This window comes from Sminthopsis crassicaudata, chromosome 2, assembly GCF_048593235.1.
Source record: "Sminthopsis crassicaudata isolate SCR6 chromosome 2, ASM4859323v1, whole genome shotgun sequence".
Taxonomy (NCBI): Eukaryota; Metazoa; Chordata; class Mammalia; order Dasyuromorphia; family Dasyuridae; genus Sminthopsis; species Sminthopsis crassicaudata.
Window position 1 is genome coordinate 263,024,549 of NC_133618.1, and position 27,889 is coordinate 263,052,437.

General features: G+C 34.0%; 1 protein-coding gene across 1 annotated transcript in view; it reads right to left on the bottom strand.

Moving 5' to 3' along the window:
- Positions 1-27,889, bottom strand: part of RYR3 (ryanodine receptor 3) — a 753,032-nt gene that overhangs the window by 538,068 nt on the left and 187,075 nt on the right. The window contains 1 exon segment of the mRNA XM_074289179.1: positions 18,431-18,550. Within this exon segment, the coding sequence (XP_074145280.1) occupies positions 18,431-18,550 (120 nt within the window).

The following is a 27,889-nucleotide window of genomic DNA, read 5'->3' on the forward strand; positions in this document are numbered from 1 at the left end:
GGATGTGAGAAAACTGGGACACTAATACAGTGTTGGTGGAGTTGTGAAAGAATCCAGCCATTCTGGAGAGCAATTTGGAACTATGCCCAAAGAGTTATCAAACTGTGCATACCCTTTGATCCAGCATTGCTGCTATTGGGCTTATATCCCAAAGAAATACTGAGGAGGGGAAAGGGTCCTGTATGTGCCAAAATGTTTGTGGCAGCTCTTTTCGTAGTGGCTAGAAACTGGAAGATGAATGAATGTCCATCAATTGGAGAATGGTTTGGTAAATTATGGTATATGAAGGTTATGGAATATTATTGCTCTGTAAGAAATGACCAGCAGGAGGAATACAGAGAGGCTTGGAGAGACTTACATCAACTGATGCTGAGTGAAATGAATAGAACCAGAAGATCACTATATACTTCAACAACAATAATGTATGAAGATATATTCTGATGGAAATGGATATCTTCAAATAAAGAAGATCTAACTCACTTCCAGTTGATCAATGATGGACAGAAACAACTATGCCCAGAGAAGGAACACTGGGAATTGGATGTAAACTGTTAGCACTACTGTCTTTCTACCCAGGTTACTTATACCTTTGGAATCCAATTCTTAACATGCAACTAGAAAATTGGATTTACACATATATTGTATCTAGGTTATACTGTAACACATGTAATATGTATGGGATTGCCTGTCATCTAGGGAAAGGAGTAGAGGGAGGGAGGGGGAAATTTGGAAAAATGAACACAAGGGATAATGTTATAAAAAAAATTACTCATGCATATGTACTGTCAAAAAATTATAATTATAAAATTAAAAATTAATAAAAATTATAAAATTAAAAAAAAATCTAGATGCTGTACCCTTGTTGCATAGATGTTTAGTATTGATATTGATTTATTTTCTATAGTACCTTTTAGCAACATGTAGTTTCCTTCATTATATCTTTTAATGTTATCTATTTTTGTTTTTGCTTTGGCTGAAATTGTTTTACTTCAGCTAAAGCATAATATATTCTGCTTCAGCCTTTTACTTTTACTTTGTATGTATCTCTCTGCTTCAAATGTGTTTCTTATAAACAACCTATTGCAGGAATCTAGTTTTTAATCCACTAGCTGAACCATTTTAATGGGAAGGCTCATCCCATTCACATTCACAGTTATGATTACTATATATTCCCCCTCTATCATATTTTCTGCCTTGTTCATATCTTTCTCACTTTTCATTCTGTCCCTCCTTAGTAGTGTTTTGCTTTTGACCATGTCCCCCCTCAATTTGCCCTCCCTTTCTCTCCTTTTCTGAATTTTTAAAAAAATTGTAGCAAGTTTATTTGTTTTTAATACACATTGCTTTATGAATCATGCTGAAAGAGAAAAATCAGAACAAAAGGGAAAAACCATAGGAGAGATTTACAAAAACAAAAAAAAAAAAAAAAAAAAAAAAAAAAAAAAAAGTGAATATAACATGTGTTGATTTAAATTCAGTCGCCTTATTTCTTTTTCTGGATTCAGATGGCATTTTCTGTCCAAAGTCTTTTGGCTAACTTTGGATCACTGAATTGCTGAGAAGAACCAAGATTTTTATACTTGATCATCACAATCCTGGCTGTTATTGTGTGCAATGTGTTTCTGGTTCTGCTAGTTTCACTTGGCATCAGTTCATGTAAATTTTTCCAAACCTTTCTATAATCAGCTTTTTCATCAAGTTTCTAGAACAATTATATTCCATTACCTTCCTGTACCACAGCATCTTCAGCCATTGCCAAGTAATGGGCATCTATTCCTTTTCCAATTAATTCTTTGCTAACACAAATAAAGCTGCTACAAAAAATTTTTGTACATGTAGGTCCTTTACCTTTGTTTATGATTTCCTTGGGATATAGACCTAGTAGTGGCATTGCTAGCCAAGAGTATGCACAGTTTTATAGCCCTTTGGACATAGTTTCTGATTGTTCTCCAGAATGGTTAGAGCATTTCACAACTCCACCAACAATGTATCAGTGCCCCACTTTTCATACATTCCCGCCTACATTTATCATTATCTTTTCCTGTTATCTTAACCAATCTGAGAGGTGTGAAGTGGTATCTAAGAATTGTTTTAATTTGCATTTCTCTAATCAATAATGATTCAGAGCATTTTTTCCTATAACTATAAATGGCTTTAATTTCATCATCTGAAAACTATCCATTCATATCCTTTGACCATTTATCAACTGGGGAATGAGTTGTCTGTCTTCTTATAAATTTGACACACTTCATTATATATTTTAGAAGTGAGACCTTTATCAGAAATACTGGCTGTAAAGATTTTTTTCCCTAGCTTTGTATTTCCCTTTTAGTCTTGTTTCAGTTGGTTTTGTTTGTGCAAAACCTTTTTAATTTAATATAATCAAAGTAATCCATTTTGCATTTTATAATGTTCTCTACTTCTTCTTTGGTCATAAATCTCCTTCCTTCTCCAAAGATGTGATAGATAAATTATTCCTTTTTCTCCTACTTTGTTTATAGTATCATTCTTTAAGTCCAAAGCATGTATCCATTTTGACCTTATATTTGGTATGCCATGTGAGATGTAGGTCTGTACCAATTATCTGACATATTATCCTCTAGTTTTTCCAGCAATTTTTAGTCAAAAAGTGAGTTCTTCTTAGAATTAATTTCTCGAACCCAATGAAGTGTTTTCCCTCTCTCAGCAATCTGAAAAGATTAAAATTCAAACAATGATTTCCTCTTCCCTTCTTTCTCTCTACTATAATAGGTTTTCACACTACAATGTGGCTCTTCACATGCTAATTTGTACATATTAAAGAGCTTCTACTGGCTTGCTCAAAGACTGCAGGGCTGTATTCCTCTTAAACTAAAGTGAAACTGAAAGTTCCTGAAGTCCTTCTAAATTATTTTGAGTTAGAAAATAATTTCATTCCATCCTTTTTTTAGGTTCTGTCACACCATCATCTGTGTAGAAGCTTGATTTAATATTATTTCTGATGGAAACTGGGAAACACTTGAGCAACTTCCTGGCATTTCTCTACCATCTTGATACCACCCCATCACCATCCCTGTCTTTCTCTTAAGAGTTTAAAGTTAGTTTTAGAGAAATGGAAACAAGGGAGGAGAGACAACAGGATTTGAAAAATGGCAACAGGTTTTAGAGTGAGATAGAGTGAATACAAAGGGAATGAAATATATTAATCATTGAGGAATGAATTCACAGAAATTACCATTATTTGGAAGTATTTTTCCTCCACTGGAATTGTCCCAGCTAGACATGTGTGTGTGTGTGTATGTGTGTGTGTGTGTGTGTGTGTGTGTGTATACTAATGTATTGGAGTGTTCTAAGGTAAGGGTAATCTGTACCTATGGAGCTGAAGGTGGATACAGAGGATATTTGCTCAAAGTGCAGTAAAAGGGCACAGGAAAGAAAAGAGATTAATATAGTGAGACAGAAGATTCAGAAATAGCCTCTGTATTACTAAATCTCATTAGCAAAGAAAGGAGTAAGACCTGGGAGAAGAGTTGAAACACCAGCTTGAAGTAGGAAGAGAGAGACAGTTTAGAGAAGAAAGAAACTGATAGAAATTTCATGACAAAAGAAGGACTGGATAAGGGAGAATGGAAAACATGTCAAAGAAAGAGAGTAAGGTAATCCAGCATCAAATTGATGAAAGTTAGGAAAGGGGAAACCCATTTTGGTTTGGCACAAGGATAGTCTAGTGATGGTGCAGAGTCCCCTATAAAGGAATTTACAGGCCCGAAAACCTAGATTGATTTAAAAAAAAAAGGTTTATTGTAGAGTTTGGAAGTAAGATTAAAAGGTAGGAAAACACCAGAGCCAGGGTGGCTCCGGTGGGCAGAAATCCTTGACATGACCAGCATAAGAATGCCATGTTTGGGACCTCTGCAAAGAGTGGACTCCAGTCTAGCTCTTTTTATAATAGAGGGGCTTTGGACAATCTGAAGGGGCCCATGGGTGGGGTCCCAGGCTGGCCTCCAGCCTGAGCTTCAGTAGAATTTGAATAGAATTAAATGGGTCCTTAGATAAGGAAAAAGCTGTTTGTGGGGGTTAGGGAAACCTGAGCAGATAGTGGGGGGCTGGGAAAGCCCAAGCCAGCTCAGATCTGGTGGGACCTGGGGAAAGCCCAGATATCACTGGAATTCAAAAGGGTGCTTTTTGATCAGGATTTGGGAATCAAAAGATCCTAACTTCTTCAGCCATGAGGGGGTTGGAAATCAGAAAGGAATCTTAAACGGACCTCAACTCCCATCAAAATTAACTTTTGAAAAAAGAAAAGAGGAAGAAAACATTATTTCTGCAATACATAATTTGATATTCCACCAAGACTCCTTTTTTCAAGTGCTAATATGATTGATATCACACAGACCAGAAAATATGGACTCAATAATGTTACTAATACTAGCAGCTGAATGGAAAACGTATATCTTTTGCGTAAGAGGAATAGAAAGGTTGAGAAGAACAAGAAAGTATAGGACATTCTTGAGAATCTGAGAAATAATAATCTATAACTGAAGGGATAACACTGAGAGCAAACTAGAAATCAAAATGTTGTCTTTTCTTCTCAAGATGCCATTGTCTTTAGTATTGTTTAACTTTTATGAGCACCAAAAATATAACAAGTCCTGCACAGACTAAAGAATTTAATATAAGCTCATGAGCTCAGAATCAGACAAAAAGAAGAGTAAGCAAAAAGATAAAGCACACAGCATTTTAAACAAATGATTGTGTGTTTCTGTACTTCGTTTTTAAAATAACTCTTTCTTATTCTCAATTGAAATTCTAATACTAATATAGGAAACCAACATTGAGCTTCTGCTAAAAGAGAAAAAAAAAGCATTATTATAAACGGAGATAAATGTAGATGTTCATAAATGTTGTTGTTTTGAAAGCTTTTGTGGACATGAACACCAATATATATCATTCTGCTGGATGGAATCCTGCCTTCTGTCCCACAAAGACCTTATCAGCTCCAAATATTTTATATTAGATCTAACTCACCAGTACTGAGATATTGCATCTCAAAGTCTTCATTGGGTGAAAAAGTGCTTATTACAATTTTTTTTAAAAAATAGATGCTAAGAAGAAATTAAGCATTATTATAGGATAACTATCATCTTAAGAAATAGAGAATCTAAATCCTCTCATTCCTTAGCCAGTTAATATACATAAGAATCAAAAAGGAATAATGGAAATATAGTAAAACCTCCTTGAAAGGTATCCACTTCATTACTTATGATTCATTCTTAGTGCATAATAAAGGTTTATAGTGAAGTGGGACATAGCCTAGGATCATTTTGTTCACTGTGTACTGGGAAAAAAATAGAAACAAATTAATGGGCAATTTAAGTTCCCTTGATATCACTATACGTCCTTCAGGCATACCAATATCACCTCTGCCTATTCACTGCTAAATTTTTAGTATTTTACATTTGCTTCAAGGATCTCCTAAATATCCACTCACTTTTCACTACTTTTCAATTTAGCTCTAATTCAGATCACTCTACCTTAACTGCTCACTGACATTGTAACTGCCAAATCCAGTAATCATTTTTTTAATCCTCCATCTATCTTGATCTTTTAATAACACTTCTGATGCTAATAAACTTCCATATGATACCTACTTCTCTCTTGTCTTCTTGGACAGTTCTCTGTCTAACTACTCCTTGGTCTCTTTTACTGATTCATCTTTACTGAATCACAGAATTTTTAAGTTAGAAAAAAAACCTTGTCAATCATCTATCAAACCTATTTGAGAAAATAATACTCACTATAATATACCCAGTTAAGTGTCATCTAGCTTCTACATGAAAACATATGAAGACAGAAACTTCTTACCTCTAAGGAGCCCATTACATTTTCAGATATGTTGTTTTCTCTAACATCAATATTAAATTTATCTATTTATGATTTCCAGAAATTGCTTCTGGTTCTTCTCTCTGGGGCCCAATATTGCACATCTAATCCCTTTTTCAAAGACAACTCCCAAATATGGAAGAATGCTATTATTATGTACTCTCTCCCTGCTTCCTTCTCTCTTCAATTTTTATCATATCCACTTTCTTTATTATATTTAACCTGGATGACTCAAGGTACCTCTTATCAGAAACAGAAGGACAGAGACATAATAAGAAAAAAATTCACTTTTTCTTTCTTGATGAACCACAAGGTTATGATAGCCAGCACCACTGGTCAAAATGAATACTTTATAATTAGAAACTGACACCAAGATTCCCCCCTCAATAAGAGAAAATCTTGCTTGTTCAAGAACCATCAGACTCCATGAAGATACATTCCTCCAATTTGGCAACATTCATTCTTAAGTTCATTCTTAATAAGATAGGGAAGGAGGAGAGTTTTGGCTTCTATGAAAATCATTCAAGCTTCAGAGAAAGTAAATTCATTTATTATTGTAGCATCTGGGAACTTGCCCATGATTAATTTGTTCACTTAGATATAATAGGGTGTTAATAAAGCCAAGGTCACATCTTTATTTTGTTTCCTGACCACTGAATTAATCTCTAACTTTAGTCAGATGCCTGAACAATAAACTAGCTGTTCAGATGAAGCATCAGATGAAATGGCAGGCATAGAAAATGAAATTTAATCCCTACCACTAAAAAAAAATTCAAAGCAGTTGTCGGGGGTATATGGTATTATCTTGTTTATCTGGATAATTTAAAACAATGAACAAAGAAAAAAGACTGATCTTCTAAAGTGAAAAGATGATCAAACAATATTGTAGAACCTGAATATTTAAAATACTTTAATTTAGAAGGGGTATGGTTAAGCCATGCCCTGAAATAAACAAATTAAATAATTAAGTTCCTACTTTGTATCAAGCATCTATAATACATACAAAAATTCGCTTACATCATTTGTGAGCTTACAATGCAATAGAGAATTCAATATCTATAAGAAAGTGCTGGCCAGGGAAGATGGTTATATGCCTCTGTAATGTATGGCATAATGTCCTGGTAGATAGCTGAATGGGATATAAAACATTATATCAGGCTAACTAAATATAATGAGAAGAATTTTTCAATTTCTGAATTGTAGATATAGAAAAAGATAACCCTTTCTGAATTTCAAGGATTCTATCAATTAATTATTTTGCAAAGTCACTCTACAAGATTAGAAATCATAAGATTATAAGGCTAACAGAAGAGTTCTGATCTCCAAGTAAGTTAACACCTTATTAAATTAAGTAAAATTAAACCTATATATAAGATAATAGTTTTTGGATAAGACCATAAGACACAAGCTTTACTCATCCTCTCACTTTAAAAAGGATGAAGAAAATCTAAACCTAGTTTTCACATTTATTTGAAAATCAATTCAGTTCAAAAGATCCATCTATATTGTTGTGAAAATCCTTAAACATTTTTACAAAGGTTCTGATAAAGGCCTCATTTCCAAAATATATAGAGAATTGATTCTAATTTATAAGAAATCAAGCCATTCTCCAATTGATAAATGGTCAAAGGATATGAACAGACAATTCTCAGATGAAGAAATTGAAACTATTTATAGCCATATGAAAAGATGCTCCAAGTCATTATTAATCAGAGAAATGAAAATTAAGACAACTCTGAGTTACTACTTCACATCTGTCAGATTGGCTAGAATGACAGGAAAATATAATGTGGAATGTTGGAGGGGATGTGGAAAAACAGGGAAACTGATACATTGTTGGTGGAATTGTGAATACATTCTGGAGAGCAATTTGGAACTATGCTCAAAAAGTTATCAGACTGTGCATACCCTTTGATTCAGCAGTGTTATTATTAGGCTTATATCCCAAAGAGATTTTAAAGAAGAGAAAGGGACCTGTATGTGCAAGAATGTTTGTGGCAGCTCTCTTTGTAGTGGCCAGAAACTGGAAACTGAGTGAATGCCCAACAATTGGAGAATGGCTGAATAAATTGTGGTATATGAATATTTTGAAATATTATTGTTCTGTAAGAAATGACCAGCAGGATGATTTCAGAAAGGCCTGGAGAGACTTACATGAACTGATGCTGAGTGAAATGAGCAGGACCAGAAGATCATTATATGCTTCAACAATAATACTATATGATGATCAATTCTGATGGACGTGGCCATCTTCAACAATAAGATGAACCAAATCAGTTCCAATAGAGCAGTAATTAACTGAACCAGCTACACCCAGCGAAAGAACTAGATGACTATGAACCACTATATAGAATTCCCAATCCCTCTAATTTTGTCCGCCTGCATTTTGGATTTCCTTCACAGGCTAATTGTACACTCTTTCAAAGTCTGATTCTTTTTGTACAACAAAATAACTGTTTGGACATGTATACATATATTGTGTTTAATTTATATTTTAACATATTAAAAAAAAGAAAAAAGAAGAAAATCAACTCCTTTATCCTTTTATCTCCAGAATATATTGCATTTAGCTATCAGTTCTGTTTTTTTTTAATTTTGTTTAAAAACTGACAAATTTAGTCATGAAGAAGGCTTTTGACAGAATACTGGTGGAAAAGTCAGAGTTAAAACTGAATACTAGATTTAGATATTTAATTTTAATTATTTATTTATCTACTTATTTAATAATATTTTAATAAATTAAGTTAAAATGATAATTTGATAAAAAATTTAATGATTTAATTTATTAATTAAATTTAACAAATAATTGACCTGGAGGAAGGAGGAGAGGGGAGTGAGAACTAGTCCAAAGGAAGGCTTTTAAAACCATCCATAAGCCATTGGTTTCTGTTTCTAATGGAGACTGATAAAAATGAATGGGGTTTATCGGGAACAGAAGTTAGGTCAGATACAAAGAATTTACTATTGGCTTATACTGCTAGATACTAAAGATACAAAGTATTCAATATCTAGAACTGCTAAATATTAAAAAGAATGAGCTAGAGCATCCAAGCAACCCCCAATCACTTTCCTAGAGAGTTTTAAATTAAGAAAATTAAATTAATTACTTCCTCCTCCCCTTAGCTCTAAAACCTATGATCTTATAGTTTAATTATTTGGTCAATTAAAAAATCTCTAATCCTTCTGATTTGCTATATGTTAAGGCATAAAAATGAAAGTAAATAACAAAATGATGAATTCATATGGCATCTTTAAGCAACTCTATTTCAGCACCTCAAGAAACACTTAAATGTGTACTGTGGGTAAGGCACTGGCAATGATTTAATGGATCCATGATTTCACTGATGTTTGTACTTACTCCAATACTGTTCAGTGCAATCCATTTGATGTTCACTTAAAAATCTTTCAATTTTACTTTTGGTAATAATAAGGAATGATATTTTTTCATTCCCTTGATATATTCCTTTCTTTCAGATATCCTGAGAATCAATCCTTCAAACACTCAAAATTATATTGTCTTCTATTCAGGGCTCCTAAGTAAATGAATAATTTAAACCAACTGCTTAAAGGTTTCCCAGTGGTTTAGTGCTTTTCCCTCTGCAATTATCTTTCATCTACTCAACATATAGATAGACGAATAAAGATAAAATATATACTATTTTCTTACTTTAAAAAGAAACATGTTGTTTCTTTCTTCAGGACTCGTTATTTTACATGTTGCTTCCCCTAGAGGACTAGGACTCATTTTCCTTTCTTTGTGTCCCCAGTGATAAGCACTATACATAGTAAGTGGTTAATAAGCATTTTAAACCATTTTTTTCCATTTCAACTTTCTTCAGTGTGATTTCTACTTCTTCTATTAATATACCTAAGGGACTATCATGCCAGAATTCATTGCCTCTAATGGTGAAAAGAATTCTCTATAACAATCTTTGCAATTGTTTTCCATTTGTCTGTCGTCTGGTCCATTTTTTACCCTTATGCTCACTTATGCCTATATTACTTTTATCCTTGTGATCATATGAATGGAGCTCCTTGGCTATTCTTCTATAATACCTTTAAATGCCCTTGTGACAAATTGATTTATATATACTATGGATGTTGATATTGTGAAGTTAAAATGAGATAAAAGATATAAAAAAGTTTACAAATCTTAAAGCACCAAATAAATGCTAATTATCATGGCTGTTATTGTTAGCTCAAAGCAACAAGGTTTTCCATCTGGAGATGACTTCATTTCTGAGCCTTATAATAGTGCACTGCTGCTGAGTTCAAGCAATGTTTATAGAGCAATACAGGGAGGAATATGCTGATAAACATTTAACATTTGGGTTCTCTGGGGGAAATAATGTATGCATACACACCTTTAAGTTTCATATGTATTATTAATCATTCAGCTTAAACAATCAACAAAAATAACAAATTAAGTCCTGATTGGTAACAATTCATATTTCTGAGGTGAAGAATTTAATAAAAAGCTCTTAAAAGCCAATTGGAGATGGATCCAGTATACCTCTAACTAAAGACAGACTCTGCTTTAACCCATTCATTTATAATTTAATTCACATTAAATAGGATTGTTTTGCTTTAAAAAAAAAATTACAGGATTTTTTTTGTAAAAAATTTGAGAATCATAGAATTTAGAGTTGGAAGGTACAAAAGATAAAAAAAATTCAGCCTTTATCTTACTAAAGAAGATAATGAAGTTCAGAGAAGTTAGGTTATTATCTAAGATCAAACTACAAATCAGGTTTGTTGACTCTTAATCCAATATTCTTTCCAATACTTGCCTCTAAATAGCAAACAGTTTAGAACATGATTTGATTTTTCAAAAATTTTTACTATCTCAACACAGTTCACAATAACTACTGTATTTTATAGAGAGATTCACCTGTATTTGTACATCCTTGTGAACTTAGTTTTTGTTTTTTGTTTTTTTTTTTTTTTTTATGATGGCCATATGTTTAATTCTTTAGCAGAAATGCATGATAAAATGCAACATCATATTTTTCCTTTGTCTGGAAAAGGAATATCATACTGGAAAAAAACATACTTTTTTGGTCACAGAGAAAGTAAAATCAATAAAACATTTATGAATCACATTATATGCCATGTACTGTGCTAAAAGCTCAAGAAGCTCCCAATCTAATGGAGAAGATAAGAGGCAAACAACTATATATGTAAGATATACATAAAACATACATATATGTGTGTACCTATACACATACACAAACATATACATACATGTCTATACATCATTCATATATATGTATATGTACACACACATATATGTGTGTGTTATATATATATATGTGTGTGTGTGTTTTATATATATATATATATATATATATATATATATATATATATATATATACTGTGTGTGTGTGTGTGTGTCGTGTGTGTGTGTGTGTGTGTGTTAGAGTAAAAAGCAGATCTCTCAAGGGCAAAGTATAAGAGGCACTAGAAGGCTTATTCTGCCCGAGCCTGACAAACAGGATGTTGACAGTATTGGGTAAACTTCAGTAATGAGGAAAAGCCTCCTCATTCTTGCTGATCATGCCTCTAGCTCATGCACTCCCAAACATGTGATCTGGGGACTATAAAAAAGGGGTTGCAGAAGATGGGGGAAGGGGAAGTCCATGATGTAAAGTGATACAATAAAGGCCTGTTGCTGCATGCTTGAGTGACTCAGGTATTCTATGGGGAACCTCTAGAGAGGTAGTTCTCTGATCGAGATAATCAGAGCCAAAGGCATCTGAAAACCTGGTAAATGTAAGAGCCAGTTGACCTCCGCTGAGGTGAGCAGCGGGGAGTTAACATCTATACACTCACATATGTGTGTATATCTGTGTGTATATGTGCATGTGTATGTGTGTGTGTATATAAATCAGAAGAAAGGAACTAATATTAAGAGAGACCAAGAACAAACCCAAGGGAGACAAGAAGTTGAGAAGAGGAAGGAGACCATTCAGAGGATTTTATGTATAATACTGGAGATAATAGGTAACCAATTCAGTTGAGGGAGAAAGAGAGAAAGGGAGAGAGATTGGGAAGAGGTAACATCAGCAATCATTGTAACAGCTGAATTGAGCATGCATTGGCATAGAGAGAGGCTTGGAGCAAGAATCAATCTAATTAGTAGATCCAGGAATTTGTTAGAAGAGGAAGAATTCACAGAGACTAAATAGCCTTTATTAGGACCAGGAAGAAAGACAGCAAGTTCTGCAACAAATTTAAACTCAAATAACACAGCTTTTAGTACATGTGAGGACACATCAGTTTTAATCTAGCAAAATGACAAATGGGCAGTAGACATGGTATTACTTTGCACAATTCATTCATTGTTTTAAAAAAAAACACCTACACCGGGATCATATTGTCCACTAAGAAGAAAGAGAATTTTATAAGTTTGAACTGATATATTATCAAGCCAAAATCAAAATCAAAGTAACAAAATCAAAGGAGGAAAATTTAGATGACAGAGGTCTTAAGAGTTAAAAATTTTATTTTTTTTTTACCAGATTCTCATTTTTTAAAAACTGTCAACATTATTCAAGTTTGCAGTATGTCACACAGTGTCTGTGTTCTTTCAAGTATCTTTCTCTGAATCTTTTCCTGACCGTCAGGCATTAGGTGCAATCATTTGTCATACCCAATGCAAATTCCCAGCCTGGTAGGAAAAAAATTCTGGAAGAATTTGGGTTGCTTAATTGGGAAAAATGGGATATGTAACTAACTCTTCCTATTCCATACATTGCTACATAGAATTCTTTTTAATGGCAGTAATAAACAGAAAATCATTTGATCTGAAAGTAAAAGATTAGTTTTCCTTCTCAGTCATAGAATATAAGATGTTAAATAATCTTACCTAACCCCCTCATTTAACAAATGAGTGAAGTGACTTATTATTTCCTTTAATTGATATTTTCTTCCATTGGCCTCCAGTATCAAGTTCCAGTGTTCCTCTAATAATAAAGTTCCAATTCAAATCTGGAAACAGGTGGCTCAATGGTTATAGTACTCTGCCAAGAATCAGGAAGACCTGAGTCCAAAGATAACCTCAGATATGCACTAGTTGTGTGACCCTAAACAAGTCACTTAATCTCTGAATACTCCAATCCACTAAAGAAGTACCTCTCCAGCACTGAGATGCTATGAGCCACAGAGTCACAAAGAGTCAGGCATGACTGAATAACAATAATATGAATCTGCAAAGTAAATCCAAGATCTCAGAAAACCTAAATTCTATTTCCAATACTTCAGCTAATTTTCTGGATTTCACCTGTTGTATCTGTTTTCCCATCAATATAATAGAAGACTATATATTCTAACAGGCAATAACAAAAAATTATAGAGCATAGGCTTCAAATATTCTCTATGTTCTATTTACAATAAGTTTTTTGATTCTCATTTTATTTTCTTCCTCTCTGCCTTGGTATTTTGTCGCTTTTTCTTAGACAAAACTACTCATCCCAAAAGCCATGGAACAATAAAATTCAGAAACACAGATATCTGATCCAGGCAATCCATTAATGGTTGAGGAAGGGAAACTATTATCTGAGGGTAAAATGTGAAGTGAGTTAGAAGAATAGAACTAAAAAGTGTCCCTTATGTCTATCTCTACCACCTTCCTAACAATAAAAAAGATTTCAAGGGCATTGCCAATCTATATTATAGATTTTCTAAGAGCTGACTCTGAAACTATCTAGTCCAACCTGCATCTGACCGAAAATCCACTCTTTAATACTGACTAATCTAGACTACTATTTATGAAAACAACTGGAAAAGGCATTTTAAATAAAGCTTTGCCAAAATAACTAGAAATATTTCAATTAAAATACAACTGAACCAGCAAAGGAAATAATCTCTTATATTGAAGATGTGGCTAAATAAAGTCTAGAAATAGCTCATTCTTAATGTAGACTGTTATCTAGAACAAATCCCTTTATCTCATTCCAGACACCTTCATTTTCCCTTGTATAAAATAGAAGTTTTAATCTTCCACTTATGTAATTATATGTTGTGAAAGAATGACAATGAAACATTGAAATAATGATCACAGAAATATTAAGCAAAGATAGTAATACTAATCAAACAAGGGAAGACTTTTCATTCATTATGAAATTTGACTTTGGTTTTTTAGCCACAGAAATGAAATGATATTATGTTGTTTACTTGACCAAAATATATTAAATAAAACCTTTTTGCTGATGCTATTTTGAGGCCACTGGGCAATTTTAAACATTTCTGTAAGTTTCAGGACTATTTGGCAAGATCCAGAAGTATTTAACTGGAGTTATCTGTAGGAAAACAATGTTGGATATAAATGGTGAAATATGAAGTATTAAAAAAAAAACAGCAGTATCCATTTTTCAACAAATCAGTCTAGTTAAATGAGCTTAGTGAGCACTTACTAACCTTCAATGATGTTCCTATATGAAATTCCCTCTATGGTCCTGTTACTAGTGGTAATGCTCAGTAACTGTTAATGAAGTAAAGGTTTTTGGGTTTTTGTTTTTTGTTTTTTGTTTTTTTTTGTTTTGTTTTTGTTTTTGTTTTTTAAGATCTCTGCCCATTTTTTTGAATGGTAATATTTTGAAAACCATCATCACAATTTCATGGTACCTAAGTAGCCATAGCTTAAGTGTATAAAGTCTGAAAACCCTCTAGGCAAAAGAACTAAATGTCATGAGAAAAGTCAAACAATTTCCTTAGTAGATCAAGATTCTGTAGCCCAATCAGTTCATGTTTTTCTTATTGCTACTCTCATTTTGCTTATACAGTTCATGAGTTACTACACTAAATTCTGACCATACCCAAACTGTCTCACGAATGGTTTATTTAGTGCTCCTCCACCACAGTTCAGATTACCCTGCTACTTATATATAGCAAATATGTTAATCAAGTTTCCATATTTGCTTTTCTGCTTTTGGCCCCAACCCTAAACAAGCCAGGTAAGAAAGGAGTTCTTTGTACTTAAATGAAGGAATATGATAGCACATCAACATTTAAAAGAAAGTGTTTGATTTTTTTCCTGTCAGTAGGTACTTCATGCACCTGTGTTATGTGTCTAACACTTTTGTTCTTATTTAGATTCCATTTAATAAGCTCCTATTTTGTACATGATACAATTTGAGACTGCTTAGACTGAGGAGTAACTGTGGTCAAGCAATTTCACAGCCATAAAACTATATATAAGTTAATATCAAAAAAAAGAATTTTAGGCATGAGAAAACTAAGGATAAGATACAAATATCTTCTAATGTATTGAAGGACCAGAAATCAACTATAAAAATATTTGTTAACTATGGGCAATGAATTTTGTCATCCTTTATTATAACTCCCCACCCTACAGTGTTTCATAATAAATTCATTTTAAATACTGAATATAAGGGTGTGTTGATATTAGATAGTGGAAGGAGTGGAAACCCATGGTCTTCAAGTAATAAAAGAACTTTAAGGTTTGGTCTCAGCAAGCAAGAATTCATGTTAGAAGCCTGAAATTTTAAAAAGGCAATAATGAGGTAAGACCTAGATTCAATGACAGAAAACAACAATGATGGGGTTAAAGAAATGCAAAATAGGGCAGCTAGGTAGTGCAGTGGAAAGAGCACCCGCCCTGAAGTCAGGAAGATCTGAGTTCAAATGTGATCTCAGACAATTAATCCTTTCTAGTTGTATGACCCTGGGCAAATCACTTAACCCCAATTGCCTCAGCAAAAAAAAAAAAAAAAAAAAAAAAAAAAAAAAAGAAATGCAAGATTCCTGCCATGTAAACCCTGTGGTAATACATCTTTTTGGTCCTCTCCTTTCAAAAGCTTTATTATCTATTTTTCTTGATTCCTATATTGGTGCTTTTTTGTATTTCTTGAGTTTACTTACATAGGTGATAATTTTTTTTAATCCTTTATAGAAATGAAATTTCCTAGATAAAGATTCTAATGGTTTCTAAGATTTCCTGTTTAACTACAATCTGAGAGGAATGATTTCCATTTTATAACCTAATACCTATTGCCAATAACTAGTATATACATTTTTATTTTATAAATTATCTCTTTTGATGTTGTGGAACTAATTATAAGGAAGTTAAAGAATTTTTCATAGGGATAAAATTGAGATGTGTTTTGTTGTGATTGACAAAAGTATTGTAATTCCACACAGATGATCCCATTTAGAAGGAGGGGCTCAGGATTCAAGTCTAGAAATTCTGTAATACCAACTCCTGCCTTGTCATGGCCTTGATAGTATTAGTAAAAATCTCTTTATGATTTGGTGTTCTCAGATATAAAATGAAGGCAATCATCTAGCTGAGGAGGCATTTATAATTATTTTCATCAAAATCAAAATTCAATTTATAAACTATGCAGATGTAGATTCAAATTCTACTTCTGCTACATATTAGTTATCTAATCCTAGGTAAATTACTTAGTCTTGCAGTTATTAAGGGGTCCTCTTAAAACTTGTCTTTTTGAATTGTCATATTTTCCAGAAACATTGGCCCTGCAGTATGAAAGAAGTGCTAAATGAGTCAAGGATGAAAACCTATCCCTACTCTGAGCTGACATAAATCGTTATTTGTACCCCAAGCTGGAATCCCTATGTGTCTTTCTGAGTCAAGATAGGTACCAGTTAATCTGATTCAGACTAAGAAATTGTGTAGCTGGGACCCTTGTAGATAAGCAGACCATCTCATCTTTACAGCCTAACAGTTCCCAAGGGAAAAGAATGTTGCTTTTTCCATTTTATTTATTCATGGTTTCTCTTACCCTTTGGGTGAGGGGAAATCAGTCTTTTTGCTACCCCTAATGCTCTTTTCCTCCTATCATACTACTCATTTAGAAGTGGATTGCTTTCTCTCTTCCCTTCTTTACTATAATCATTCCTTGCTTATACCTGGAATCCCACATACACTTTCATGGCTCTTGTAATAAATTCAGTTGCGATGCATATATCATGGATTTGTGATATATTATCAGTTAACAATATACAAGACAATTTAAGACTACAAATTCTGATACAGTTACTGACATGCACAAGTAGGAATTTCTTCTCTAGAGTCCCTAATTCCCTATACAAATTTAATAATAGTTCAGTCAAAAAAAATGGTGTCATTCAGGATGAATATATTTAAAAAAAAAAAAAAAAAAAAGCATGGTTTCTAGCCTTGAAAAGTTTATAGTAGAGTTCTGATAGGTTAGTTCAAAAGATAGAAGTAATAGTAATGGCTTTTTTTTTTTTTTTTTTTTTTTTTGGCTGAGGCAATTCTGGTTAAGTGACTTGCCCAGGGTCAAACAGGTGGGTAATATTAAGCGTCTAAGATTACATTTGAACTCAGGTCCTCCTGACTTCAGGGCTGATGGTCTCTCCACTGTGCCACCTAGCTGCCCCTTAGTAATGACTTTATAAAGGAAACTAAGCAATAGGCTTTTTAAACAAGATACTATGTGACCTATTTCTTTCCTCTTTAATTTTATTTATTATATACTGTGTGTGAGTGTAGTGTGACTATAAATAGGTTTCTATTATCATAGAATAATAATCCATCAAGCAGAACAGAAAAATATATGAATATACTTATTTGCCTGAGAGAAGAGTTTGTTAAATCAGGTTAGAACTGGTGAAGTGTTCCACCTCTTCCATAATCCAAGAAGTGTTGTTAGAGGAAATATACATGGGAATGGGAAGTATCGTGAAAATACAGAACACTTATATTCACCTCAAACAATAATAACAAAAGTTGGGTTATAGACAAAAAATAAAAATCTCAGTAATTTTTTTAAAAATTGAAGTCATCATAAAAAGTCTTATATTTTCCTCCCAGCAGATCACATAAGGTAAATAATTACACCATTAACATATCAAATATCATAATTACATATTTTTACAAATATATAAAAAAATCACATCTGGAAGCAGAGATAGGAACTAGTCTTATGATATAATTAGTATAAGGAACCCTCTCTACCAGTGTAATTTGGAATTTTCTCTATAATATAGTCTTATAAAGTTGTCTAGAATAGTCAGAAATTAAGTGACTTGCCTGGGGTCACACATCTACTATGTGTCAGAGGCAGACCTTGAACTAAGCTTTCCTGTTTCAGGGCTAACTCAATCCATTAGGTTACACTGCCTAATTCTGCCATTAGTTTCTGATATTCATTTCTGAAAGTAGAAAACATTATATTCTACAGTTCTGCAAATTAACCGAAGGAGAATGAAGGGAGGGAAAAGTAAAGTGAGGCAATGTTTAGGGCAAATCACTTATGTCCAGAGAGATTATTTCTTCCTTTGAGATAATCTCTAAAATGCCTTCAAGCTCAAAAAATCCAAAATTCTATGACTAGCTCCCAGAAAGTCACCTGTGCACTACTATATGTTAGCAGACCAAGAATGCCTCCCATACTCCTCACTGCTGCATCCTATGTACATCACTAACAAAATGACAAAGCCACTCTCTAGATCCCATTCTCAAGTGTGAAAAAGAAAATTATTCCTTTCTGGTACTTAATGTGAATATTCTCTACCTGATAAGGGAGGAGAAGAGAAGAGAGAAAGAGGTAAACCTTACTTTAGCTTCAGAAGTTGGCTCCAAGAAACACAGGCGGTTCCCAAGTCCTTCAGCTGCCAAACAGAACTTTCTTTGCTCCTTGTGGATGTTAGCAACACACTGGAGAACCACTTCATCTTCCTGTTAGGAAAAACATAAGAACCCATATGAATGGTGTGAAGATAAATCTGGCTATTCCAAATCATGCCCCAGGTTATGCCATCTCACTCAATTCTCTAGGCTCTGGGATATTTTGAAGGGATAAGAACAACTACATCTTTATTTCTCAACCTTATAAGAAGCTAGATGATGCAATAGATAGAGCACTGGGCCTGGAGTTAGGGAGACCCAAGTTCAAATGCAGCCTCAACCTCTTACTAGCGATGTAACCTTGGGTAAGTTACCTAACCTCTCTATCTGCCCAATCTCAACTGTAAAATAAGGATAATAATAATACCTAGCTCCCAGAATTGTTGTAAGGATTGTGCAGTTGTAAAGATTAAATATTTGTTAACTACATAGCACTGGCACATAGTAGATGCCTAACAAATATTGATTTCCTTTTACTCTCTCTTTTATTCAATAAGCATAAATTTATGTTATTCACACAAGTGCTACACTAATGCTGAGGTCTTTGGGGGGAGGAGGTAGTATCATAAGGAGAGGGCAAACAAGAATATGTGACTCGGTCCCTGACCTAAAGAAGCTTCAACATAGATAATATAAATATCTGAGAAAATGTAAGACTAAATTAAAGCTATATGTCCTAAATGTTCTGATAATAAAGTATAAAGTGATCACTTAAGTATTAAGGGTAAAAGAGAATAAATCAGAGTAATGTAGGGTCAGAACAAAGAAGGCTTACCAGGCTGGGCAAATATGATTTAATACAGGAGAAGGGGAATGGATACATGTGAAATCATGCAAAATATTTTCATATTAGCCATATTGAAACAACAAAAATGGCAACAAGAAAAATAAAGGAACTGAAAACAATTATGATTCAGTTTTTACTCCGACTTTTTCAGTTCTCTCTCTAGAGGTAGATAGCATTTTCCCACTTAAGTCCTTCCGAATTGTCTTAGATCATCGTCTTGATTAGAGAAGCAAAGTCATTCAGTGGAGCATCATACAATAATAACAGTTATGTGTAATTATGCATGTACTCTGTAGTTTTTTGGCATGTTCCCATATACACATTGTATTACACACATATGCCCCTATGCTCATATGCACACATACTGGCTTTTAGGGATTCATAGCCATATCTAAACAAAAACATGGAATTCTATATTCAGTCAACAGGAACATCAAGTGACACTTATAAAGGCTATGGCAGAAACTGCAGGCACATGAAGAGACTGAGAAAACACATTACTTCACAGATTAACTAGCATGGAATTGGGGCTGTCCTTCACAGAACTGAATAATGGAGGAACATTGATTAATACCCTTCCCAAAAAGAGAAATTCAAGAGACCTGGATTCAGGTCAGAAATCACTGAATTTCTTTAGAAGTCAAACAGGTAAGAAGCCAAAAATTTCTCCGTGCTTTTATAATATGAGTTTAGTGAGTGTACTCTTCTGAGAGTACAGTTTTCCCCAGAGGATGTAACCTCCCACCTGAATGTTTCTCCAGGGAAAACCAAGCTAAGTTTTCCTCATGTAAGATGACTAGCATCACTCAGACTAGGCATGACCTTAAACAAAATTATGAAATTAAAGTTTGTTTTCCTCTAACACCATCCTTCTGAACTTTTATTTTCCATTCACTTCTTCCCTACTTTTCCTTGCTTAAGGCAAAGACTTTGCTTGGGGTCCACAGACCCCCAAAACATCTATAGATTGATTTCGGGTGATTCATGAACTCTGACAAGAAAAAATTATTTTAGTAACCTCTAACTATAATCAAGCATTTCCTTCCCTTTATTTATTCCATTTATATATGTTGAGAAAAGATCCAGACTTCACCAGATCTCAAAGGGGTCTCATGACATAAAAAAAAGGTTTGAAAATTCCTTCCCTAAAGTATCCTCTTTTCTGTTTCTTAATCCTATATTCATTCCTCTTACGTCCAATGAAAAGACTCATATAATCTGATAAACTAATCTGTAGTAATAAGTAAATCTATCCTATATGTGTGTATATACACATACATAGATATCAATACGTGTATGGCATTATAAATTTGGAATTTTAGGGCTAAAAGAACATTAAATTCAAAATTCAGAATTCTCATTTTATAGTTAAAAGAACAGAAGACCAATCTGCATATCACACAACTAATTCGTTAGAGGCAAGGATAGGCAAGAATCCAGGCTTCTTCATTTTCAATTAGGTGACATAGCCATGCCATGTTTGAAACAGGCCAGTCAGATTTCCATGATGAGAAGCTTGTATGTATCCAGTTGCCAGTGCCTAATACACAGTAGATGTTTAATAGATACCTAATCACTGAGTGATTTTTAAAAATAAGAAAAAGTGCAAATAAATCAATAGCTTAGCACAGTGACTGGGAATATTATAAATGTTTACTGCTTGACTGACGTGATATTTGATTAATTTGAATAATAATTTGATTAATTATTTTTGTCAAAATGTCTTTGTCCCTTCTGAGCACGCATATGTTGCTTTATATGACTATGACTGGACTAAACTATTTTAAGGAACAGAAAAGATCCTGCCGCTGAAAGGGCATTGGAGGAGGAGGGTGAGGGTGAAGCTGGGGCTGGGAGGCTCGAAGCTCGTGCAAATGCTCAGAGGTAGGAAATGACAGCAGAGTGTAGGGAGACGGTCTGAATCTAGAATAGCCTTGCCTTTAGCTACTCGACTCGTTCGTCCTGAAGGCGAGTCCAAGCTCTCCTGCAGCCTTGGCGGCATCATTTCAATCAAGTCCCACTATCTGGGACTCAATTTGGGCGGTAAAGTATTGTCCTTCGAGGACACAGAGAGTAAAGAGATCGTAGGTCCAAGTCCTCCCTCCATAAGAAGAGAGAGACACTTTAACTCCTCCTCAAGATTCCCGCACAAGCAGCGCCACAGGCCGCCTCAGCCCCGCCCCGCCCCGCCCCATGGGCGTGTCCTGTCTAGACTTCCGGTTTCACATGCTCCGTCCCTGTGGGCCTGTCCTGCCTAGACTTCTGGTTTCACATCCCCCGCCCCTATGGCCGTGCCCTGCTTAGACTTCCGGTCCTGCATGCCCCACCCAGAAACTATCTATGACTGGCTCCAGGGTCTGAAGACTAGGTAGATAAGGGTCCTCGCTTTTCTCCTAGTTGCATGGGATTTTAATTTACACGTGTCGTTTTATATCTTGTTGAAGCTATGGAATCTATTTCAGAAGAATGCTTATAAAAATACAAAGGAAATCAATAATATATACATACATACAGTTATAATAAATTATGTATTTAATATATATTATATATGAATATATATGTAATATGTATTATATATATATATATATTTGTAATATATATACAATATACATGTAAATATATATTAGTTTTTGTAATCAAAGTCACAAACCTGAGATTAAGGATCCCTGTTCTAAAAGCACTTAGAATTGATTTATATTCGAGTCTTTTGTGAAACTGTGATTTTCCTTGCATTGACATATATACATCCTTTTTTTTTTCATTTTGTTGATCAATCAGTTGATTTATAATAAAAAAATTATAATAAAACTAGCACTTTTAATAACATTTTGAAATTATTTTACGTACATTGTTTGATCTTTATTAGAACCCTGTGAAACAGATTGTCTTATTAGCTCCATTTTACAGAAAAGGACACAAGTTGAGAAGTTAAATCACTTGTTAACTTCTGGCTTAATTTCAACCAAGTTCTCCCTTCCCCCCTCCCTCTGCCTCTCTGTTTCCTTCTCTCTCTCTCTCTCTGCCTCTGACTGTCTGTCTGTCTCTCTCTCTCTTTCTCTAGGAGAAAGTATAATAATTTAAATATTGTTATTCTAGACCTTATAAAGCAGAGAAGTGATTTTGAAGGATCATATTTGAATCAAAGACCAAGAATGTCATAGTAGAAGCTGGAACTTGAAGAGATGTTATATAGAAAGTACATGAAGGTCAGAAAAGTCGATAAAGTATTACAGAAAAATAAAACAAAACAAAACAAAATATAGCCAGTCATGACCAAAGAAGAAGAAATCTCAGGTTCAAATAAGTTGTATTCAAGAAGATACAAAGAATTTATAGGTCAAAAAAAAAAAAAAATGAATCAATACCAAGCACACAAGGGTTAGGAGACAATCTAGACAAAACCATGAAACTAAGGCCTCAGATAAGAAGTACTTATAGTCCTGTGCTGGAGTGGGACGAAGTGATTAGATTCCACATGTTGATCCAACCAGTCTTCAAAGACCACTGCAGTGCAGAAATTTGGCACACCTGGCATTTTGATGAGGCTCAAATACTGCTTAATACAGCAACTCACCACACCTGACAGTCCTGGTACAGATGGGTTCAAACTATCCTTAGGAAAATCAAAATCAGCAAGTATTCATCAAGCATCTGCTATATTCAAGACACTGTTTAAGTCACAATATTTTTCACTTGTTCATAAAATGTATCCTCCCCACAAATTCCCAATATCAGTCCAATTCCTTACCCTATTCACAGCTTTAGAAAACACCAGTAATTCCCTCAAAGCAAAGCTACTTTTTTGTGCTTTTGTCAAACCCAGATTAAAACCTAATAAGAGTTAATAGGAATGAAATGTCAATTTATTATTATACAATTTTGTACTTTTGTCAAACCCAGATTAGAACCTAATAAGGTTGAAATGTCAATTTTTTTTATTAATTTTCATTATTGCCTGCTTTCTCCAAAATATTCATAGAATACATTCAGTTTAGAAGGGAGAGGTGCAGAGTAAGAAATGCCAAGAGTACCACAACCAAGGGAGAAACCCAAAGCCCAAAACACTCTTCCAGGTTTCTAGGTAGGGGTATATACTTGATCTCAGGCTGTAGACTCTCCATGAGTTCACATTATTTTTGCCTGTTTTTTTTGTTTGTTTGTTTGGGTTTTTTGTTGTTTATTTGTTTTACTGAGGAACTTCCAATGGACCTGAAGAGTTTTCATTAACATTGACTACTTTTTTTTAATGAATATCTCTTTCTAGACTAGGTGTTAAGTGTCTTTTTCTAGGCAATCTCAACAGGGCCATATGTGATTTCCTCTCTTAAAAAATATCATTTTCAAGTGAATTGAATTATCTAGGAGTACCCAATGTCTCATTAATATCCTGCCTGCCTTCTTTTTCTCACCCTTGTACATTAGGGAAGTTTCTCTCATTTAATATTGATTTATTTTTATGTTTTTTTATGATATCTCTCAATCTCTGGTAACTTTTCTTTGGCCTTTATTTGTGGCTCTAGTTTTTAGGACAGTGACTGGTATCATTAGTCACCTAGCTGAATTCCTCCACTTCATCTTGGTCTCCAGAAACTTAGCCTTTTTCTTACAAGAGCACATCAATTCTGAAACTCACACAACCTTAACACCCCCCTGCCTTAGGGAGTATTTCCTATCCAGCAGCACTTTATCATGCCCCTGTGATAAGTATTCTCATTTTCTACCCTCATTTCAGCTTATTTTTGTGTGTGTTGTCTTCCCCAATTAAATGGTAAGATCCTTGAGGACAAGGACTATTTGTCATAGTGTCCATCACATAGTAAGTGCTTAATCAATGTTTGACTGTCTAACTGGCACATTATAGATCTATAATAAAAATTTGGTAAAAAATAATATTTTAATGATTTATATAGCTCCTCAAAGTGATTCATAACAATTCTCTCATCCACTTTTCAGTTTCACGGAGGAAAAAAAAGGAAGAGAATAACAATTCCACTATAGAAATAGAAAATTGGAGTCCAGAAAGAATAAATCATGATTATATAATGGTTAAATTTGGATCAGTAACTTAACATCTTTATTATCTTTCCCTAGTTATACATTGTCTTAGTTACAAGAGGAGTCAGAAAATTTTAATTATATCCCAATGTATAATCTTTATTAAGGCAATATAGTTTTACTAGGGTAAAGTTTTATCATTTGTAAATATGGAAAATGATATAAACTTTCCTTCCCAAAGTATGAAAAAGACGAATGACTAAAGCCCAAAGTGCTAAATAACATATTTGTCTCAGAATTGTATTTATATTCCAAACACACTTCCCAAATCACATCTTGTATCTTGCATTTAGTTGTTTTATATCTTGAAGGCAACCAGAATTCTGGTTACAATGCAATATTTATGGTCACAGGGATTGGGATTTTTTGCTTTTATAATTTTAGACTGAAAGTGCCTGTGTTAGTTTAGAATAAAACTCTGATGTATACACTCCTACAGAAAACATATCAATGATGAAGAAAGCCCCTATTTCCTCCTCCAGCTGCAAGGAACTGCTGTTCTGATCTATTCTGTAATTGAGCAACATTGCTGCTTATGAAACAAAATACAACAGCAAGTGATTACCAGCCAAAGTAAATAAAAAGAGATAGTTACAACAATGGAGTCCTAGGGAAGCCATTCAGGCCTAGAAAACACTCTCTCCTAATCTTCATCTATTGGGATCTTCTTTTTTTCCTTCAAGGTTCAGCTCCCATGCCATGTCCAATATCATGTTTTTCTTGGAAATTTTCTACCAGTCCTATTTTCCATCTTCTCTAAATTGAGAACAACTGAACTACAGCTGCAGAGGATAGTAAACTGTGATAGAAAATTTAGAGGTTTTACCAGGGTTTGACATAGTTAAAATTGCAAATTACTATTCAAGGTAATATTAATAGGATGTCCTATCAGAGAGACTAGTAATATCTATTTATTCTCTTATCCCCCCAACCCCAAGATAAAAGGTATCAAAACCATAGTCTATTCATTAAACATCTTACCTTATGGGCCATGTATTTATCTCTCAAACTATGAAGTGAACAGTAATATAATGAAGTTCAAGATTATGAGCCCAAGTCAGAACTTAGCATTTCACCTAAAGCTACTTATAATTTAATTTATTCTGACTGAATGGAAGCGATATTAACATATTTGCTGGTTTAATAGTAAAGGATGGAGAAAAATAGCAGATGTCCACAGCTGCAGAAATGATATCTGACAAATGAGATCTTATAAGAAATATATTTTCCCAATTGAAATGTAACTTCTTGGAACTTTTCCTAAATCTCATCTTCCCAATAAAACCACAAGTGTTTTTTGGACAAGAGACTTGATTTATATTTCCCTGTGTCTTTCACAGTCTATATCATTCTGATAGATATATACTATGGGTTCAATAGATAATGGCTGTCTGGTTGAAGTACAAGGTCAACATCGGGGAATGAATTTTAGAGTAACCTTTTACATCAAAATCATTTTCCCTTTATGTTTGAGCTATTATTTACTCCCAGTAGACATACCATCTTCCTGATGTAGGTTACTGAGATACGATCTATTTCAGCTTGTCATAAGAATAGTAACTCCCAATGTAATCTGCTTGGTACTAGCAACTCACTTAAGAATTCTCCAAGGAAATTCTGTGGTATGGCTTACTATTCCCAGTCAATTGGGTTACAAAGATTTTTATTATTATCTTTCATTTTAAGAGGTATTTGTGTGTAAATTGATAATATGGTTTCCCTACTAAAGTCAAAGCGTCACTCATAAGCAGAATACTAATTTCTTTTTCACTTAATAGAAATTCATGAACTGAAGTTAGGATTTTGATATACTGCAGAATTTAAGGATACTGAAAAAACACCATTTACTCATGTTACATGCTAAAGAATGTATGTGGTATAGTAATAGCATGATCAATATTTACATACAGAATTGCCCATTAAGGAGGGTAAAATTGCATTAGATGATTTTTAAGCAATATTGCACAAATGGGCCTTCCTCAGATTGAATTTAGACAAATTTCCCCATAAATTTAGAATCTGGAACACTTCAATTCTGGAAACAAACATTAATTATTCCTGTATTTTCCATTGTACAGCTTCCATCTATTGCTGCACTTTCTAGACCACTGGGTCTTGACATCTGTCATGTACCTAAACTATTCAATATAAATTGTTTTCCTTTACTAGAACTTAAACTCTTTGAGATAAAGGACTATATAATTTTGCTTTTCTATCACCAGGACTAAGCATAGTGTTAGGCATATAAGTGCTTCATAAATGCTTCTTCCTTTCTTCCTATCTTTACATATATTATGTAATTTTATACTCATAACAACTCTGGGAGGGAGATGATATCATAATTTCCATTTTACAGGGAACTTATCTGAGGGAGACAGACAGGTCAAGTAACTTGTCTACACAGCTACTAAATGTCTAAAGCAGGATTTGAACTAATGTGTTCCTCACTCCAGGCCCAGTGAGCACCCTATTTACTTTGCCACCTAGCTATATTTTAAAGCCTTTGGTTCTTGTCAAGTTTCGTTCTCAGTATTGGTACTCTACATATGCTGATCATAAACCTCATCTAAATTATGATCTCTTCTTATAATGTTATAAATATAATCTCTTCTTATAATCTCCTGACTTTTCTTGCTGATTCAACCTGCTTTGCTTGCCTAGACATATTCCTCATAAAAGAGGCACTTAATACACATAATAAACAATTTATTTATTTAGTGTTTCCCTGCATTTGATGACTTGTGTGGTCTTGATCAGTATCAACACATAGCAGCTGCATTCCTGCCTAGGCAAATTTCCAGTTCTGGCCACTCCTGATGCACCTCAATAGAACACTAAAGAAAGTGATAAATAAAAATATTTTAAAATTGAGGGGATGGAGCCAATATGGCCCAGAGTACATAGGTTTTTTTCTGAGTTCTTCCTGGCTTCCCTCAGATCAAGCTTCTGAACTGGTTTGGGAGTGACAGAACCCACAAATATTTGGAGGGTAACATATTTCCAGTGGAAGATATTTTAGAAGAATTTCAGAAAAGATCTGTTTTAATCAGACCCACAGGTGTAAGGTCCCTGTGCCCAAGAATCTACCAAGAAATTCTTAGCCAAAATACAGCAGTTTTGGCTACTCTGTCCTAGTTAGAAGCCAATAGATCAGCAGATTATCTGTGAGACACTTAACACAAATACAAAAGGCAAATAGTGAGCCTTTGAAGCCCAGAATATTGTGGGATTTGGCTATACCCACCAATACCAGAAGTCAGTCAGCAGCACTGGTCTCAGGGCATCCTAAAGTGCTGTTGAAAAAGCTTGGTAATTTCCCTATTTGCCCTTAGTGTAGACCTCAACCTTTAAAAAATTGAGCAAAAAAGAACTCTGACCATAGATACCTTTTATGGAGACAGAAAACACAGCTCAAACTCTGAGGATCCTAAAGATAAATCATCTCCAGATGAAGCTGCAAAAGGTAATATAACTTAATCCCCATCTCACAATGCTCTCTTAGAAGAATTCAAAAAGAATCTTAAAAGAGAGGGAAAAAAATAGGGAAA